The 21,919-nt window shown below is 40.8% G+C and overlaps 1 protein-coding gene across 1 annotated transcript in view; it reads left to right on the top strand.

Moving 5' to 3' along the window:
* The window catches only part of edil3a (EGF-like repeats and discoidin I-like domains 3a), a 71,115-nt gene that overhangs the window by 13,428 nt on the left and 35,768 nt on the right, over positions 1–21,919 (top strand). Inside the window, exon 2 of the mRNA XM_019878086.1 lies at positions 12,660–12,788. Coding sequence (XP_019733645.1) covers positions 12,660–12,788 — 129 coding nt within the window. The remainder of the gene's footprint in view (positions 1–12,659; positions 12,789–21,919) is intronic.

Here is a 21,919-nt window from a genome sequence, read left to right as displayed (position 1 = left end):
ATTGTTTTCGACATCGCTATGTGCTGACTGGCCTTAAAGGTGCAAGTGATGAGCGTGGTGGAGTCTGTGCGTCAAGTGGACGTCAAAGTGACTGCAATCCAGTCATCAGTGATGGGTCATCACTTCGATCCCAACTACAGTAAAACATTGAAAGTTGAATATCCCCGTGGGTGTATGCACTGCCCTTTTCGTACAAAAAGTGAAGCCAGGGAAATCTGAAAGTGATTCTAATTAGGTCGCTGGGTTTGAGCCGTGACATGTCAAAAATTAGGCAAAAATGTTGATCATTGTTTAAAAAAAGAACATGTTTGCAAATGTTTATTTTTGATTCAACACAAAGATGTTGAATCTGCTTTGACAGAGAACCGGAGATCTCTGAAAATAATTACTATTGAGAAGCTAAAATTACGAGCAAACACTCTAAACGATTAATCGATTAGCAAATTTGATCGTGTTCGATTTATCTGTGATGTGGCTTGCATCCTTCATTTCTCTCTCTACTTTCGCTGTGTGCAAGGGAGTGCTCATTATATGATTAATATGACATATTTCTAATTATTTTTACACTTACTTGACAGGGAAGTATGTTCCCATGTTAGTGCAATATTGTCTTGCAGGTCATAAAATTGATCAAGGTGACAATCAGACTCTGGATCAATTATTTCCTTTGCTAATGATTTTATTTATTTTTTTTAGATAGAATTGAGGCATCAAGTTCCAGAGTATGGTTGACCTTAGACGTTCCACTGGAGTTGTGAAATTTTGTGTGATTGAGCCTTACTCGGGTCTCTTAAACAGCTCAAAACTTTGATGCAACACGTTTCTTTCAACCCCTGCACACGTTTTATCACAGGAACGTGTTTCCCGTCCCCGTCATCGAGTGCATTGATGACATGCAAATGTCCCAATTTTTGTCGGGTTCGTTACCCTGCGCACAGACCTTCCTATCTCCACCGAACACCTTGGAAGACAGAGCAGCGCCATGCTGGACGGACGGAGTGGCCGGTCCCATTTAGATTATGGATGTTGTCGCTGCCTTCTGGCTATCAGTCAGGTTAAACCAATATGACCCAGGATGGACTCTTGTCATGCTTCAAAATGCATCTCCTTCAGAGAGGAGCGGCTGCGAATAATTAATCTCCCGGTTTGTTTCAATTATTCATTAAGCGCAATGTACGGTCGTAGGGTTTGTGCATTTGAGCTATTTGTAATGCAAACCATCACTTGATCAACCGTCGCCTTGCGCGTGGAAATAAGATGATAGGGAACCGAGCGCACCCGTGGATTGCGGCTGCCAAATGGTCATAAATGCAAGCGCTGTTCATTTTTGTGCGTTTCCACTTGAAATGCTGAGAGGAACGCATGCAAAGAGATTAATTTGTGTCTCCCTATATCGTCTTTGAACGGCAGGTGTAAAGGTGAGTGCAGATCTTATCCCTTTGTGTGAATATTTTTGAAATGCCAGAAACAAAAAAAATATTGCCACACGTCATGTATGTAGCTGTACAATTTTGGAGCGAGTGACAAAAAGGAATCATGCCATACCACGCATGACAAATATTTTTTTGCTTCGGGATTATTTCATTGAATTGGCGCTCACCCCTTACGGAAGAGGTGAAAAACTGGTAAAGCTATCTTGAACTTAATCTATTTATCTGCTGTATGAGATTAAGTAAAGTGAAGTAAATTCTGCAAAGCACTCATGGACAAATCTAGATTTCAAGCCAAATAAGGAGTCTGCCGTGTGAAAATGTGATTCCCGACTCGAACAGTTGGATGAATGGATTAAGCAAACATCCGATTTTTCCTCTCCTCAGTCTTTCGATGTATGTGTGGGTGTGAATATTTCATTTGCACTCCGAGGCGCATTTATATTTGTTTCATCTTCACAAACATGCACGTTAGCGGCACAATGTTGCGTGTGTGCGTCCTCTTGACCTCAATGGAAAGAGAAGCGAGGAAATGTCAGAGAGGAAAACCGCACGGAGGAAAATACAAATCGCAGCCTTCGCGGCGGCTTTTGGCTCCTTGCGTCGTCAATTCAAGCATTCTCTCAAATTTAAAGAGCTGCTGATGAATGTCTGTTTTTGACATCTACTTGACTCGTATTTTCGACGAGATTTTTTAACTGCTCAGACACATGTGATGGAATAACAATATTTGTTGTTCACCGGTGCAACCAGATCACCAAGATTGACAATCTACATGTTATTTAAAGTCCATGGAGAACATTATGTGAAGCAAGCTGACTTCTCTATTGCGGTCTGATTGGGAATGTATTTCTCTGTAGTGGTGTAAAGATGAATAAAAGATGGACGTAAATCACATTGGTCAACAGCAAATTTTAATCAGCGATCGCTTTATGTGTCCCTAAACATATTTCTTTTATGGTGCTATGAAAAAAATGTGTCTTTACTTGTTTTCTACAACTTTGGGGTTTTGAAGATAATTTCATGTGTTTGTGTTTAAGTATGACCCGTAAAAGCCTGTGTAGTATTGGCATTCAGGTTGTCTGTATGTTTCCTGATTTGTATTCAATGCTCTGGATGGAAACACGGGCCTGACATTGAATCATATTTTAATTATACAAGCATGGTTATTTGGAGAGTGTATCATTAGCGCTTGCATTAGTCGGTGATAAATGCTTAATGTGCATATTACCACACGAGAGTCCTGCTTGTTTCCTCCAGATATACACAGAATGTGGAGTTTTTTTTTTTTTTTTATGGAGATCTCATGCGGGCTTTGGCTCACCACCCCATCGGTGACGGCGGTCCTACCTGTCCTCCCATTTGTCAGACTCCCTTGTTCTTTCACATGAGTGTCCAGTTTTCAGGCCCATTTCGGGGCAATTTTACAAGTGCTGATGGAGATCGAGGACTGTGGTAATGATTGTCGGCGAGCCAAATTTCAGCCACTGTGCTGAATTGGTGTCTAGCCAGCGAGCGGGCTCGTGTGCCACAGGGGTTCATCTGACATTGGTCCAGAATGATGGATCCATATTAGTCCGGGGCCTCCAACCAGGACAGAGGATAATTACTCGGTGTAAGTGGGGGATGGGCAGATTCTTAACCTGGCAGGAAGCAGGTGTGTCGTCCTTTTGAAACTGTGCGTTCTCAGATTGCATGCAAAGTGTTACTCCCCATATGTGAGTGCATATTGCAATTAACGTTGGCTCAGTCGTCGGCAGATCACCGCATACTGTAACATAGCTAAGATGCTGAATTTTGCTTCTTCCCCTCCTTCCACCTTCCCCTCTTCGCAGCAGCAGATGGCGAGGAACCGACATCAGCAGGTGGGAGATTTTTACGCGCGATAACATGATTTCCATTGATTTGTGTCTTGTGGGCATGCACATGTTCAATTTGATGCGAGATCGTGTATGTAAATCAAGTGACCCGTATTGCAAATCGTCTTTCCCCACTGAAATAAATGGAAATGCGATTAATTGGTTCCAGCCTCCACCCCGAGACCTAGAAGATTTTGTAATGTGGCTTTAAAAAGGAAAATACTACTTGATAATCGTGTACTTTATAAAAACATTCGGGAACAACATAATTAAAATGGGCGGCTGTATCATGCACACAAATGAGGTTCGCTCCGCCACTCCGTCAGTAATTTTAGTCATAGATAGGACAGGAAAAAGAACATTTGTCTTTGCATATTGCTTTATGGTCAGTCTACATGTGTATTATTCGTGTTAATATGTACATTCCTGAAAGCGTTATGACACATGTTGTCAAGGGTGTTTCCAATTATGTGTTAGCATTAAGCTAGGTGATTTGAAGAAAAGGTTATGTGGCTCTTTTACATACACAACGTGTAATTCTTTTGTTTTATGATTAGTTTGACAGTAAATATTAACTAGGACAAGAAACATTAACTTGGAGGGGCATTAAACAGCTTGAAGCCTTCAAACTGCTGCTTGCTATGAAGTGTGCTGAGTTGAGTTCACTGCCACCGCACAGCAAACTCAGTCAGGTCACCCGTATCGCAAGGCATCGCTGTTTAATGTACCGATCTCAGTTGGGACTTTATTTTTAAATCTGAACCAATTCAGAGAAATAAATCTAAATATTTTTGAAGGATAACCACATTTGTTTCGTATTCGTTGGGTAGCATTCAATACCACAAGGCAAGGGCTAAAGGTTTCCACATTTCACATGACAGACAGAATGAGGAGAACAGCCGGCAAAACAATTATCGGACTTCATATTGCCCCAAATTAGGTGTGACTGGCGACCGCTGACCTGGAACTGGACTTGAAAGGAAAATAGGACAGTATGATGAGGAAAGTCACGCATGAGACAACACACGACACAATTTTGCATATTATCTTGATGTCATGATGTATCTAATCTGCATATTCTTGTCTTCTTATCTCAGTGAAAGGAAGATTTGTCAGAAGAGAGTTTTTCTTAATTTTCTGAGGCATTTTGTACCTGAGCCTCAGCCTCCGCCATCCAAACGGCTTTTGCATTGAAACTCAAGGGTGGCGGGACGAAAATGTGCTTTGTCTGCTAAACGTGGTCGAGTATCGCCTTTCATTTCGTTTTCAATCTAGACCAATACAACTGTTAAATTGACTCCATTTCATCTTGCTGAGCCGCTGATGGAATTTTCCTTGATGTTAGAATGCCTACTCACCATCCTACAAAATTCCCGACAACTTCTGTGACCCACTTTGAATTTCGCTGCAAAACTTGGAGATAAAGTGGCTTTGCGGAATTGGCCACATAAATGCAATGAGAACAAACGTCCCTCAACTTTTTCTGTGGAATTCACTGAGTTGGTTTGACACATGAATTCAATGCGATCACTGAATGCAGTCTGAAATAAAATTTTTGGGTAAAATAAAACCCATACTGGGTTATAAAAGTCTTCCATTATGTATCCGGAGCCTCTGCTGTTCAGATATCCAAATGGCCCTCTTCAGTATCAATGCAACGTACTTAATTACATGCTCTCATGGGTGCCAATCTGAAGCATTAGCGCATCTTAGAAAAAAGGAGAACCCATTATAGAGAAGAACACAGGGTGAGTCACTTACTTATAAGTCACGTAACTCCAATTTTACTCGGTAAAATACAGGTAAAAATCTCAGATGTTGTCTCGCATCATGGCATTTAAAAGTAGCATCTTACCTTTTAATGAAAAACACAGACTGCCCATTATTATAAATCTGCGTGTTAACGCCTCTGCCTCCCATCCAAAAAGTCAGCTTGTTTTGGTTCGAAGACGTTTCAAAGTTTCAAGTCAAGCTGAGGTTATTAAAAAAAAAAAAAAAATCACGATCACAGTCTGCCTCAAGCAAACCAGCAAGCACATATACAGTAGAAACATATACAGTACGTGCCACAATCAAGCGCAGTTACCGTTTCAGAGCTAACTTGAACGAAACCGGGGAACTAAAAACAAACTAATTGACGAGACAACGGGGCACACCTGGGTAAGAAGATTGGCTGGAGGAAGCTGATTGCTGATTGGTAGACACAGGGAGACAGGAAAAAATGGACAAAGGGAAAACACACCAAAAACACCGTTTGCTAACACAAATGTGGAAAAAATACACTTTTTGTGAAAAGAAACAGTTATATTGACGCTAATTTTATTTGTGTGTTTTTTTTTTTTTGTGACATCTGAAACTATCCATCCATCCATCTTCTGATCCGTTTACCCTCACAAGGGTCGCGGGACGTGCTGGAGCCTATCCCAGCTGACTTCGGGCAGTAGGCGGGGGACACCCTGAACCGGTTGCCTGCCAATCGCAGGTCACACATAGACGAACAACCATTCGTGCTCACAATCACACCTGGGGACAATTTTGAGGGTTCCATTAACCTGCCATGCATGTTTTTGGGGGGACAATTATCGACAATTTTCTTTCGCTCATGATCACACTCCAAAAAAAAAAAAAAAAAAAAAGAAAAAAACACCTTATTTAGAGGAGACCTTTAGAGTTGCTGTGACATTTTGGTGACATTTCGTCTCTGACAAGACTTCCAGAAAGATGTCGATCTTCAATGTGACTCTTGGCTTTCATTACTATTTGACATATCCCAAGCCATTTTTTCCCTCTACATGCTTTCTTAATCCATTCAACTCAAAGTGCATTTATTTGACTTTGTCAAATGTCGACGGTCCGAAATGGCAAAATGGCGAGAGCGCAAAGTGCTACAAGAGACGCTTCCAGCTTGAGCACTTTGCAACCCCTGCCGGGAGCGCTCATGTCATTTTGGAGCTTCAGTGCCAACGTTGATCAGTGGAGGTGAAGGATGCGTTCAGTCACCAAAAGCTTGTGAAGCGTCGAGGCCCGCCTGTAAAGCAAGGCAAGGTTAAACCAGATTTGACACATTTAGGCCATGTCGCATTTGAGCAAGACAACGCCGGCTGTACGTCCATAGTTAGAACGTTCCATTGTAGATTCCCTTTAAAAAAAGTTTCAAGTGTAACAATGGACTGCCGTGTCACTTTAACTCAGCTGTATGAAATAAGCGCTGATCCAACAGCGGAAGTGTGTGTTTCGTGACGGTGGTTACGATCGGTGAAATTGAAGCCGTGTGAGACGCACTCGTTTGTCATGCATTTGATTCCAGGCAACGCTTGTGTATTTGATCCTCCGGCTCCACAACTTGACCTATTTCACCGGGATCAGGAGAAAATCGGCCATCCAGTCAGTAATTCGATGTCTGACCGCTCTGTGACCCGCCATAATGAAATTTACAGGAATTAGAACAGGGATTTTAGAAGCGGAACGTCGTCTTGCACTTCATTCATGATCAGTGAAACTGTTTTTACATTTTTTGGGGGACTTTTACACCGAGTATTAATACAAGGGGGTGAGATAACGGTGATGAAGTAGATTAGTAGTCTTCTGACAACATATAATTAGCACGGATTGAGCATTTCAACAAGGGTCAGCGCCCTTTCCTTCCTGATGTTTATGTTCCCACAATTCCATTACAAGTATGACAGAACAACCTAATGAACAATTTTTAAAAAAGCGACACATTCCATCCTACATTCATTTTCTAACCCGCTTATCCTCACAAGGGTCATGGGTGTGCTGCAGCCTATCCCGGCTGTCTTTGGGCAGTAGGCGGGGGGACACAGACAAACAATCATTCGTACTCAGACTGACACTTCAGGACAATTTAGTATTCCATTAACTTACCCTGCATGTTTTTGGAATGTGGGAAGAAACCGGAGTGCCCTTATAAAACCCATGCAGGCACCGGGAGAACATGCAAACTTCATTCAGGAAGGCCAGAGCTGGAATCGGACCCTGCACTGTGAGGCAGACATGCTAATAACTGCTCTACCGTACCACCATATATCCTACATAATAATTGAAATGATTATGAATAATTATCTCAATTGTGTTGAACTGGTGATGTCTTTTTTTTAGCAGTTGAGGCAAAATGGAGTGCAGTCTCTTTTCAGGCCGACATGACATCAGGGAAGTTTAATTTCATAAATGCTGCTCTCCTTTTTGGCTACTTCTCCAGGCTGTATTATTTTGCTCAATATGACACTAAATAATACCGGTAATTAAAAACGAATAATCATAAATAATAATAAAAATGTAATCCATTGATAAATTCCACAAACAGAAGATGATTGAGGATTTTTATTTTTCAAATGGACTTATCATAGCTCAAAAGTAATTAACTAAGCTGAACAGTTCACTGTAAATATTACTCACTTTTTGATGTAATGACAGTATAAGTGAGCGATGAAATGCTGTGTCATTGAATTAGCAAGAGCGGTTTTAGAAATAAGATCATGTCAATTGTCAGCCAAGATGTCGGGGCGCAAAACCCAGAGCTTTAAAACCTCCAGGCGTCTTGTGGTCGATCTCCAAAAGGAAACAAATATTACTTTTTCCCGCGTGAAACCACAAGGCATGTTTCGGCGCCTGATTGATTGAACTTTCTTTGCAGCCATGAAAAGAAATCACGCCGCTCCTGCTGGACTGTGCGCCAGCTCGCATCAATCACGGGCCGGGCGATGGCTCGAGCGGCTGACGTTCAGACAGGAAGGCTGCCACTTTGCCTGCAGACATGCGTCCCACAACGAACACAGAACAGTGAAGGAAGCGATACCTGACATTCTGCCGAGATGTTCTGAGACGACATATTTGATCCAAAAGTTTTTTTTTTTTAAAGACTTTTGAAGTAGGGTTCTCTGTTGCCTCGCTTTATTCCTGCTTTCAGAGTGTCCCTCGTTTCTACCTGTGTTCTACATGTACCGTAAATCCTGTGACTCACACACACCCGTCTATAATACGCCCACCCAAAATCACCCTTTAAAAACATTTTTATTTACTCATTTTAACGCAGAATACATTAAGTACAGTATGTCTGATCATCAAGAACAGTGTTAAAGGTCAAACTGCATCAGGTTGCCGTAGCTTTTTTTTTAGAATCATCTTTATTCCCCAAGCATGTAAACATACAAGGAATTTGTCTCCGGTAGTATGAGCCATCGTAGTATTGCATCAACAAGCAACAAATAACAAGAGAACACGGAAACATTCTGTTTAGCAAGAAAGCATCTGCCTTGTTTCTGAAGAACACTTGGGCCTACTATGCTACTGTAATGGTGGCTCTATACAGTATCTGCTGACTGCTGGGTATGAGAGCCAGTGTCTGACAAAAAAATAATAACAACACCACAAAATGCCATAAAGAAAAAATGTTTTGTCTGTTGGTTATTTACCGGACAAGGCAGTTAAACAGCGACGCAAGTGAACTTTTGTGTTTTTTCCAATCATGGAAATTGGTGGAGGCTGAGGAATGGTGGCTGACGTTTGTTCGGAGACATCTTGGAGCGAAGCACTTTTCATCCTGTTCATGTTGGACAGCTTGAAAGCTTCGCATCGGCCTGACATTAAGGTGATATTTCTTCTCATCCGCTCTCTGTTTGTTAAAAGATTAAAAGATTTGTGTTTCAAATAAGCCAAGAATATCCTTGATGTGTAGATTTCTTTGTTATATTTCTATGAATACAGACCGTAGAGGAGTTGAATTAATTAAAGTATACTGTTCTTTTTTTTTTTTTTTTAATCTGTCATCTTTTTAATATTCTTTACATGCCGTTTGTACATTATGGCTCATATTGCCATCCAGTTCCATAAATCAAAGTGTCCGTAGATCAGCCTTTTAAAAATGTTGCTATTTACTGTCTTTGTAATAGTTTTTTTTTTTTTTTTTAATCTGTCATCTTTTTAATATTCTTTACATGCCGTTTGTACATTATGGCTCATATTGCCATCCAGTTCCATAAATCAAAGTGTCCGTAGATCAGCCTTTTAAAAATGTTGCTATTTACTGTCTTTGTAATAGTTTTTTTTTTTTTTTTTAATCTGTCATCTTTTTAATATTCTTTACATGCCGTTTTTACATTATGGCTCATATTGCCATCCAGTTCCATAAATCAAAGTGTCCGTAGATCAGTCTTTTAAAAATGTTGCTTTATGCATTCTCCATTAGCGAGGTGTCAGCACGCTTTGGCGCCACTATAGATCGTCACGTCAAAACATCCCAGCAAGCTGTCACCCGGACTCCCTCCACGGGCCTCGCCTCCGTGAAGGCTCTCACACATTGTTCTGCTCAGTTGATTTGCTGCCACTCTCATTATTAGCAATACAGGTTCCCATTTGGAAAATGGCACCACTTCGGTGGGATTACCTTGTTTGTAATTCTCGTTCAGGGGCTAATTCTTGCAGGGGAACAATAATCTTCTTACGGTGATATTCTCCTTTTTTTTTGTCTCCAACTGGCCGCTTGTATTTTATTTTTTTTTATTCATTTACATTTAGAAAAACATGCTCTGCTTTTTTGTTAGTCTTGGACAGAATTATCAAAACAGAGTTGTTTACATGCCAATCAAAATGTGACGGCTGTTGGCTTGGCAAAGTGACTCATGGCACACCAGATGTGAGAGATTTCATTGGTGACGAGCCCATATGCAAGTTTTTGTTTTCTGATCAAAGAGAAAGAGAAACCTTCAATGGCCAGGCAGAAGAAAATAACATATTTCCTCACGATTTGGACTGTTTAACATGAAAAAGTCAAGTTAAGTATGATAGTAGAGGACCCAAAAAGCAGTGAGGCAGGAGGAGCGGGTTGGACTGAATAAAATGGATGAACAAAAAATACTTGCAGGAGTACACTGGAAAAGCTAACTCAAACACACAAACAAAGTCATGAAAACCACAAGAAACAAACTAACTAACCAACCAACCAAACAAACAAACAAACAAAAACCCCTATGACAGATATAAAACATGACAGGAACACAAAGAGCCAACAAAGACTGACAGAACCCGGCGAACTAAATACAAAGATGAACAAAAAATACTTGCAGGAGTACACTGGAAAGGCTAACTCAAATACACGAACAAAGTCATGAAAACCACAAGAAACCAACCAACCAACCAACCAACCAACCGACCAAAAACCCCTATGACAGAAACAAAACATGACAGGAACACAAGGAGCCGACAAAGACTGACAGAACCCAGCGAACTAAATACAAACAAAGTGACGAGACAACGAGAAACACCTGGACAAGACACAAAGGCTTGAGGCAGCTGATTGGTTCAACACAAGGGAACCGCGTGACGAGAACAGGTGGAGACAAAAAAGCCACATGAGGGAACAAAACCATATGTCATCGAAACAAAAATTATAACAGAATAGATAATACTTTTTTCCTTTTATTTATATACTGTATATTATTTTTTTGTGGAACAGATTGCCCTGTTGGTTTCCATGTCGATCTTGTAGTTCTAACGTTTGGTGTTTGATTCTCGACTTCGGCCTTCCTTTAAGTGGTAGAATCTTTTGAACCAAAGTATTTGTATTTGCTGGCATATGTACCGTAATTTCTGGACTATAGACCGCACCTGATTATAAGCCGCACTACTACATTTTTAAAGGAAAAAAATATTTTGTACACACATAAGCCGCACCTGTGTATAAGCCGCAGGTGCCCATATTGTAACATGTGATATTTACAAAGAAAGACGGTACACAGGCGTCCGTTAGAAAAGTCTTTCTATAAGCCGCTTCATGAAATAAGCCGCAGAGTTGAAAGCGTGTGACAAAAGTCGCGGCTTATAGTCCGGAAATTACGGTGTATTTAGTATTTCTACTACGACTTGTGCTCAAGCGAGGGTGGGGGCGTCCCATCCCTGTGCGTTGAGCTGACCACGTGCACCAGATTTTTCCAGAGCTGGCCATCTTGTGCCAGCTGCTCCGCGTCCTCCACGGCAACTCCGTGTCGTTGGAGGTCGCCCTCAACGACGTTGAGCCATCGGGTGCAAGGCTTTCCTCGTGGTCGTCTCCAGCCTGCGCTTTTTCTTTTTCAAGTTTGGTCAGCCGCAGAGCAGTTGTTTCACTCAGCATTTAAAAGATGAGGGAGCTGACATTTGCATGCCATTGATTGATGAAACTAATAAGTCTGCGTAAGACCTTGTCATAAAGCACATGCTGCACGTTTACACGGGTAGCAATCTACGGTAGCTCGGAGCTAGGCCACTGAATTCATGTGTCATCTGCTCTGGTTTTAATAAGTTGTAAAAGTCTTGATCATCGCCGTTAGCGCCAACAAGGAGGAGGGGGTTTTAATTATTAATTATCACTCTAAACCAGTTATTCATCCTCTTCAGCTTTTCTTTTGAAACAAAAAAATAAATGCTTTCCTTTGTTCCAAAGCGCGGATGATTAAATGCCTCCTTGTGTTCGCTCCACCGAAAATGCTGAATTGGAACAATGGTCGTGCTAAATGTGGAACTGTGATTTTATTCTTTGCTTTTAGAATGATCAATTCTTTACAAAAGTGTTTGTGACACACATGCAAGCCGGCTCATGTTTGTTCACTTGAACGCACCTGAAATATTGATCTGATTTTTGTCGAATTAGACTTTTTTCGCTCTACATGGAAACACGCTTCACAATGAACTTAAAATACACAAAAAAAATTTAGGACGTGATTGGCATTCACGGTTAAACTTAATTTGAGTTGAACTTTTGAATGCACACGTCCGGCTGTTCAATTTTTCTGTACTTGTTGTTGTGCTCCGACAAGAAGCCGGACCTTAGAATTCATAACCGCCGTTTGATCCACGAATGTACCAAAACATTTCCTCTTTCAGTTAGAATTGATATGAACGGCCTTCTTCAAAATGCTGTTCACATATTGACATCAAGTTGGCACCTAACAATTGATAGAAAAACAAATGTGCATACATTACGAGGCTTTACACACAAGAAGTGGCCACTGGAGCTTTCTGTAGTGTGTCACAGAGTTATCAGTAAGATGCCACAGAGATACGGAGCTACTGGAAGAGTCACAGAAAGGTTTAAAATTGGAGATCCTTGGAAATTCTGGGTCAGTCACCGGTTTCTTCATTTTTTGAGAAAAGCAAGTTGTGCAAAAAGTAGGCTCCAGATATGCTCAACAGGTGGGCATTCAAATGTTTACCGATGATCAAATGAAGTTGACTTGCAAGGTTTATAATGTATTTCAGGTTCTTCCTGAAGTGTGTGAGTCGTAATATTTGTTCCAAGAGGGTTTTTTTTTAATTTGTGTTTAACAACTGCACCAAATTCTGACCATGTTTATTTTTTTTTCCCCCTTTTTGCACGTAGGGCCTTGCCACCCAAACCCTTGCCACAACAGAGGGGCATGCGAGATCAGTGAGACCTACAGGGGGGACACCTTCATTGGATATGTCTGCAGTTGTCCTCCTGGCTTCAGTGGGGTTCACTGCCAACACAGTAAGTTGCACCCCAACTTTTTGTGGTGAATGAAACATACCGAGTAACCTTTAACCTTAGCCAAAAAAAAAAAAAAAAAAAAGCTTTCATCAATACTTTACATATTAAAATACATTATGCCTCATCTGTGATATGATGCTTAGTGTTTCTGAACGTACTCACCGCAGGCGTTCTCTCAACATGTCAATTAGCAAGCGCCCGCTGACTCCGACCCCGACCCGTTACACTAATGATGCTGTTCCTCGAACAACACTGATATCAGATGAGTTGTTTGCTTACATGTAATCTCGTTTATTTATGAAAAGGCATAACACAAGGGAAATGGAAAAAGTCAGCGTATCGGTATCACATTATAATATTTGTCTCCAGCCAAAAGCAGTGCGGCGCTGGCAAGCCTTCTCATCATAATTCAGTTATTGTTTCCTTTTAAGCCCTCAGGGTTGTGGGAAGCTGATTTGAAATGGGCTGAATGCACTAATGTCTGCCAATTTTCCTCACAGTCATTACGGTTCAGTGCGAGAAAATGAGTGAGCGAGAGAATGGGAGATTGACAATTCTTCATCTGGAGAGACAAACAATCGTATTAAACGATAAACAGACATAAATAATTGCTGCTATAGAATGGCAGACATGCCGGGGAAAATTATCATCTCCCACACCTTGAACTGCAGGCTGACAACAAGCAAGAAAGATACGATGATTGGATTCAGGTTTTCGAATTAGAATTTTAATACATCGGGGTTTTTTTTTAGAAATAAAGATTGCTCAAAATGTTCAATCAATTCAAAAGGGAATTCATCTATTCCAGTGTCCATTATAAACTTGAATCAAGTGTATGGCATTTTTTTTAAAGAATATTTTGTCATTCTTGATAACATACGTGTCCGCAGTCTTCATGCAACAGACCAAGTTTAATCACTCCGTAAAACTGAATGACAGGAGTGTCATAACTTACCTTTACGAATGCCTCAAGTGTAAAACTTAACAGTAAAATAAAAAAAATAAAAAATTCTAACTTTTAAATACTAATGTGTGTGATTGGATGCGGAGCCAGTGAAATGAGAAAGAAATACAAGAAACGCTACTTGGATTTCTTCTTTGGCGACAAGAAGTGTTCATTTTCACAACAGAGGGGTCATTGATCAACCACTGCTTGTCTCGGTTTCAGTTTTTACGCGACCGTATATTGTCTTGAAGACAGTTTTACGGATTTTTCACGCCGTACCGGTCTCACTTTTTTATGAAATATAGACACACTTCAGGCTAAACCACCACCGGTTGATTTCAGCGAGGCGTCCATTGTTGCTAAAATGTGATTGCTGCTTAGCTATAATTGCAAAGAGGCTTCTTTTAATAAGGTTACATGTTCAGGCAATGAAGACTACTGAGGAGCACAGTCGTAGTTCAACATTAAACCAAAGACAAATCCGGAGTTTTAAAAGCGGTTTTGTAGGCTACCCGAGTTCTAACACACTATCGTGTCTGGCTTTTACCACATTTGCTTTACTGCTCTGTCAGAGCCAAATCCAATTTCACACCTTTGAACATTATCCTTAATACGTGCATTACACATCCCGCTTGTTAGAGCTACTTTGTGAAGCCCGGCTATAAATGTGTCACACGTGGACGAGAAAAATAACTACAAGTCGTCTTGCGTTTTCTAAATGGACTGTACTGTCAAGGCTCAAAATAACTTATTGGAAGAGCATTTTTTTTTCCAATCACTGACTTCACTTGAGGTGCAATCCAGCCATTCTGAAGAGCATTCAGGTGACCTGAAGCAAGGGTTTAATTCAACAATAAAAATTTAACAATATAAAGAGGGAGTTGTAAGGATGCAGCAACTGAATATTTTACCAAGTATTTGAGTATCCTCCTGACAATTACATCGAATCATCAAATATTTACATAAAATGCATGATTGCTTGATTAAAGAGCAATTATTAATACAAATGAGGAAAAAAATGTACTTAAATACTGTCATTTTACATATACGGTACTGTAACTTGTCACCATGGTAATAAACAAGACACAAGTTTGCCGGCAGTCGCAACTAACAAAGACCTAGTTCTCCGCAGGGCTAATGTTATAGCGCTGTCATCTAGTGGGCTAATGTTATATTTGTCAGGTGCATTATGAATCTCACTGATTTGCGTAACATTCATATTTACAGTGCTTCAGGTCATACACGGCTTCACACTGGCGGAGAGCAAGGTCTGTGTTACAACAATTACACGCCACGGTTGTCACCTTGCGTTGGAATCTGGCTTGCTCCCACACTTATGCCATCTTCCCGCGCCGTCATCCGACTCGCTTAGCTTCCACCTGGACATGTGTTGTGCCCACTCGCAATTTTGCTTTTCCCCCCCGAGTCAATGGGAAGTGCAAAATGCTCATTTTTACTGGCAAACCGCAATGCGAAACGTCTTATTTTGACCCTTGCAGCTACGTATTTTAGCTTACTTGTCATGTCTTTATATGTCTTTGGCAGCTAACGGCTGACATTATACTCTGAAGGTAATGACAGTTCAAAGTCTCTGCAGACTTGTTTCACATCAGAAAGGTTTATGACATTCAATTTACTCAACACTTCCAATACGTTTCCAGCAAGAAAAAAATATGACTTACACCACCAGACAGCCCATTAGCTAATGTTGTGTATTAGCATTAAATGAGTGTTTCCAAGCTCACAGCTATTGGCTTTCCCAATTGAAGGTTGGCTCTAGTGTGACTGATGTCATTTTTTGAGCCTTTATTCTCACCATCGATCATCTTTTGTAATAGTGCGTGTCATGAACCACCGTGACAACAGAGCTCGCGCACTGTTATCGGGAAAGGAGTCAAACATCGTAATGAACTGTCACGGCGTAAAGATAGAAAGTGATTGCTTTGCTCGTCATGAGGTGCCAAAGTATTTTTAGGGGCGCATGCGCTAAGTTTATCAAGGACAAATGAAGCATAGAATTATAGAGATTTGTCCACCGGCAAATGTGTGTTTTTTTTTTTTCCTTTTCTCACCACAAACCGTAAGTCGCGCCGAACATGGCAGTGGCCTGTTGAACAAAAGAAATGAACGGTGCAACCTGAATTGCTGATGGTTGTCTTTTTGATGGCGGTTGCTGACGACGGACTTTTTGCCATTCCTCTTGGAACGCGGCAGTCGGGCGGAACTGATAAGGACTAAATGTAGGAAACGTGAATAAGACAGACAGCGTATTTTGTTCATCGACAGTCGTTATCTCGGCTCCTGCCACAGGACAATCGGTCCGACTTAAATCTGCTGTGCGCCATGACTTTTAATCAATTCCCTTGCCACAGATCACAGGCTACCTTTCATCAGTCTGTGCTGATGCACCTGTAGTTTTTCCCTTCATGTTCATTTATATCCGCGATAACCTTCGCCGCGCTGCTGACATCTACTTGAATTTTAAGTCGGCTAAAAAAAAACAGTCAAATGAACTTTTCCGTTCCCATCGCGCATTGTAAGATAGTCATAATGACAACCGTGTTAACGCTGCATTTCACACTTGTGGCACGGTGAAAATAGTTCATACCAATTTCTATGCAGAGAAGGTTGTGTCACTCTTAATCCGAGTGCAAGTCCACGAGAATCTCACGTTATTGCCAATTCGGACAGCTTTTGTCCATGTTCATCAATGACAAGCTACAGATTTGATTTCATTACATGTACCAAGGCTACTTCATAAACCACGATCGTAAATGTTGTCATCGACATGCATTTGCAGAGTGGTCAGCTGATCTTGATCCCCTTTTCCGGATCCTTTTTGCATCAAGAAGTTGGTGTACAATACTTTCATACTTATAATGTTTTGTATCAGTTGTTCAGTCAATATAAACAGTGAATTGGGATACCGGATACGATCTGGGCAGTGGTATAAATCTCATCATTCTTGCATCTAGCCTGCTATTACATCAGTGTCTTGTCCAGGGAAACCAAGACAACGTGATTTATTTCAACTGCAATTAATGGAGAAACACCATTTGCAGATCTGTGATGGAGCGACTCCCCAAGCAGTGGGGCGCAGTCCCTCTTGTACCATTTTTTTTCCTTCTTGGGAGGGGTTAAAGTCTGATGCACAACCTTGACGACCAGCAACGAACTCGCATAGCAACACTTCCAGATAGCAGGATGTGTGATACAAGATTACAGTTAATTATAAGATACAAGTTAACAATGTTAAATGTCAAATTTCTACGACATCAGCAGATGCATAGGTTTTGGAAATGTGAACTTTTCAAACCAGAACCACAAACAAGGATAACATAAATTCTCACACATATTCCTTTAGCTGCGTTTCCTTCATGAAATCGAATGTTGACTCATCGTAGTAATTCGACGAAATATTCTATAATGTGCCAGTGTGTCCACCAAATCTCTTTGCTATTCATCCAAGCTGCTCAAAGCCATCATTTATTTAAGCAGTAAAGCTGAACTCATTTTGAGGGAAGATTTTAACCTCACCCTTCAAAAATGATGCTGCGGGCGCAGGCTTAGCTCAATTGATTAAGATGTACAGCTGAAAAAGTTGGCGGAAATGTTTGCTCAAGGAAAAAAAAGTTGCGATGTAAACAGGCTGAAGAAATACTTGTCCCGAAAAAGTTTCAGTCAGGGTGCCTTGGGTATGTTCTTGTTTTTTTTTTTTTTTTTTTAAATCTGACTTTGGGTCACAAAAGTTGTGAAGGATAATGGATATTATGGTAATCTGCTCACCAGTTTTGTTCTGCCTGTGCTTTGGTGACAGCTCTGGCTGGAGGCATTAGGGTCTCTGTCTTTCTCAAAGCAAATCCAGTAATGTAAATTTATCTCCAAGTTTGTGGTGAATATTATTTTTTTATGCTGCTGATTCTGTGCTCTTAGTTTATAGAAGCCCTGAGCGCAACAGTGACTACAAAAACGCTGATTACCTCATTGTCTTTTTTTATTTTAACATTGATGTTACCGTTTGGTTTGTTGTTGTTTTTTTAAAATCACGTAATATGGCTGCAACATGCAACATGGCTACGTACAGAGAGGAGCTAGTTTACTCAAGCAGATTTTCTGTTGCCAAATTAACAGGTTGTCCGTCTCATCTCGGGATTATGCTTCATAAAAGGCAACCGGTGACTTTAATTCTCACTAAGAAAAAGAGGTGCAGAATCATATTGACATTGTTTTTCATGTGGCAAGAAAGGAGCTGGTGGAAAGCAATTTACAGTCAATTACACTGAACTGAATTAAAAATGTGATTTTTCTTTTTTTTCTGGAAGGAATGAAAAAAGGTTTTATTAAGGCCGTCCCAAGAAACCTGAAATGCGTACGCTTCTTTCAAGTCAACAAGTCTGGAGTCTTCATGGCATTTCTCTTGATGCACCGATAATGCTAACCTGGAACCTGATAACATTCTCGGCTGTTCACTGTCGTGACCGCTTTCCCTGAAAGAGTTAAACACCGACACAACACAGAACGACTGGAACAGTTCATATGCAAAAATATGGCAGATGCTCAAATGTTATTTTTTTTTCAATCCCTTAATGTGACCTATACTGTAGAACCTTATGGCAGCGATTTTACAAAGTATAGCGCCTGATCTCTTTTCCAGGCAGCTCACCGCACTTAAATCAGCGACTGTATCACGGAATCATTTTTGTCAAGGTAAACATGGTTGTAGGTGACACTGATAATCACATGAAATATATGTTTTAATTATAACCAATACCCATGAAACAAAATACTGTCAAAGTGTTTGGGCGTGTAACCACTTGAGGGAAGATTTCTTCTTGTATTCCAAGTGAACACACAGGCTTGCCGCTGTGCTCAATTATTGTGCTATAGATCTTTCGGGAGGACACAGCTGTTTTCTCCTACTGCATTAGCCCACCCACTGTTTTGACTCTTTTCAATCTGCGGTCAGACACATTTACAGCAAGACATGAGATTTTAATGTGAAAAGTTCCACAGTTGACCAAATAGCTCAAGAAATGACCGCAGTTACACAGCCGGACCTCAAGTCATCTTTGAACATTAGCTCACAGATTGGCTGTTAATGGTCTCTCAAGTCAAACATGGGAACATAGCTCAGGTTAGCTCATTTATCTGGTTGGTGAAAAAAATAAAAGTAATAATCGTTAATAACAACACACTGAAATGCATTGCCTGGAGGGATGGAGAATGCTAAAATGGACAGAAGCATTGCCAACAGACCTGAAAGTAGTGGCAGCAACACGGACAGGGTTCAGGCTTCTGGGAGTTGCAGATGTGGTCATTAGCATTAGCACTCTCACTCTGGAATCGGCCACGGTTAAATTAGTCTGACAGAAATGTTCAGTTTTTTTCCTCATGCCTTCTGAGCTGCTAATTCACTTTACCATCCCAATTATCTTGTTGTGGCTGAACGCTCACCTGCAATGCAGATGGAAAATGCTGTGTTGGTGACCTTTAGCCTGGTTAGCAAGCTGGTCCGTTAGACTTTCCTGTTCTTAGCACCACTCTCCTTAGTCTGGACAGTGCTGCTTTTAGTGGTTGCGGTTGTGTTATGCGGCCACTAGATGGAGCTCCGCTAAAAGGAATGCACTACAAAACAATACAGCTTTATTGATATAGAGCAGGGGTGTCAAACTCCGGTCCTGGAGGGCCGCTGTCCTGCATGTTTTCCAAGTCTCCCTGTTGCAACACACCTGATTCAAATGAACAGGTTCAATGTCAGGCTTCCGCAGACCTTGCTGATGATCTGTTCATTTGAATCAGGTGTGTTGCAACAGGGAGACTTGGAAAACATGCAGGACAGCGGCCCTCCAGGACCTGAGTTTGACACCCCTGATATAGAGCTTTCACAACCGCTGCAGCTCGAACAAAGCGCTTTACAGAACCTTTAAAATACTATGTCCAAGAAATCAGAATATTGATCCATATATAAGGCACATCAGATTATAAGGCACACTGTCGGCTTTTGAGAAAATTGAATGCTTTTAGATGCGCCTTATAGTACAGAAAATACAAAATGAAAATGATGTTTTGTGTTCCACACGTTGCCCTTGGTTTTTGAAAAACGGATGTGTAAAATATACTATTTTCAAGAACATTCTCTGGAAAGTCTGTTGTCTGCAAGAAAGCTGGAATTTGATTCCACATTGGCTGTCAAAAAAAAAAAAAAGAAGGTAATGGAGGTGTAAAATCAGTCAGCCAGCCAACTCCTCCTTTTCAAAGAAGCCATTAAAAAAGATGCATTTCTTCAACTTTTCCTCTACTTTTTACCTTTTTTGCGAAGAGGTTCAGCCGACGTGTTTAATCCCCCTTGGCTTTAATTCAGCTACACTGTGACCTTGTGGCCTCTCCAGGAGCGAAGGACCCGCAGGACCTGGAAGATGGTGACAGCATCATCCCAGAGGAATTTCTAAACCCTCACACTCAATTCTGCCGTCGGCTTATGTCTGGCTCGAGCAGCCATAACGACACACTGATAAAAGCTCGACCAAACAAGCCTGCATTGAATCTCAACAATCAAATAATTAAGGTGCTCACAGGAAAAAGGTCAGAGATGCACTTTGTAAACATACTGTACATCTACTCCGTAATCCCAAGCGTTCAGAAAGCATAGAACTTCATGTAAATAATTAGTACTTCCACCAGAATACGTTTGCAATACTTTCTCTTCTGATCACAAGTCGTGTACTTGAGCAGAATTCAAAGATAAGGTCAGCGAGGATAAAAAATAAAATAAAAATCAAAGTCAGAGCGAATTTCGTCTGGTGAAAGTGCTGAATCATCTTAAATTGACAGCATCAATATTACACTCTTCATAAATCTTCCGGATGCCAACCTCAATCAAGAATGTTTTAAAATCGATAAACAATTGCTGAGTCAGGAGTTTCCAAGTCTCAATTCATTTTTTTCCAAAGTTGCTTTTTATGTGCTTTTGCTTCCCGTTGAAAGTAATGACTGAATACTGCAATTGCAACATAAAGGCACTGACTTTGCCTGCAAATTAGTACAATGAAAATCAGTTGACCTAAACACGGACTCATTTTTCTTTTCACCGTCAAGACATTTTTAGAAATGTGCCGTATAGGTCTGATAAAATTGACAATTAATTGATTGCAGTTGTTGGACACGAGGCCACATTTAGTTTTCATGACCTACTCATTCAGACTGTCCCTTACACAATCACAAGTATGGCGGAAGGCGGGGGGCACATGGAGTCTCCAACCAAAGAGCCATTTGAACCCGTTTCATCAAAGAAACCACGGGAGCCACAAACCCTTTGGACATCTAAAATATGAGATTGATTTTCAACTCCTTTTGTCTGTTCCTTTCCGCCACAGACATCCGTTTGAAGCGGCAATATGTCAGCGCCTTCGCCAAATTGGATGTAGCCACCCTATTAGCCATAACATCAGCAATTAATAAAATTGAGTGATGCGTATTTACTGTGAACGTTGTCCGTGGTAATATTTGCAGACTGTGACAAGTGCCGCGCAGAGTATGGTCAGCATAAAATATATGGAGCAAAGTAAAAACTGTCTCAAGGCCAATAATAATAATAATCCCCCCCCCCCAAATGCTTTTTCTGTGCCCCCTTTAAGTCTGAGGACGGATATGACTCCAGAATGAGATGTCTCCTTTTGACAAATATTTTCCTTTCAGAAAAAAAGATTTTCAAGCGTTTGTAATTCCCTCGTTCATTCCAACGACATGATATTGCCCACTCCAAAATGTTGCTCTTTTTCTCCTGATTCGGTGATTGTCACTGCCGTTGCATGACACTCACGTAATGGTGACAGACACTTCTTTCTACACATCGTCTTGTAAAAATATGGCACGTTAGACTTTGGCGCCATATGTTACGGTCGAGCGTCACTGTCGAAGTGTCTGTCATCAGTGTGTTTGGCGTGGTACAAAACATACTAGTTTCGGTGCAGTTTTGTTTTGCATGTGAAAACTAAGCTGCAGACAAAAAGAATGAAATCACTTTAACGTTAGATGGAGGTGAAAAAAAAAAAAAAGATTCCACCCTCGAGCACTGTTCTGAGCAAAAGGTGCTCTTTCATTTGACTGAAGTCTGAGCAGATCTTTTACGTCAGCACAATATTGCTAAAAAAAAAAAAAAAAATGGAGCAAAGAAATCACCTCTCTG

This window comes from Hippocampus comes, unplaced genomic scaffold (assembly GCF_001891065.2).
Source record: "Hippocampus comes isolate QL1 unplaced genomic scaffold, H_comes_QL1_v1.1 scaffold13, whole genome shotgun sequence".
NCBI classification, from domain to species: Eukaryota; Metazoa; Chordata; class Actinopteri; order Syngnathiformes; family Syngnathidae; genus Hippocampus; species Hippocampus comes.
This window is presented reverse-complemented; position numbering and strand designations above follow the sequence as displayed.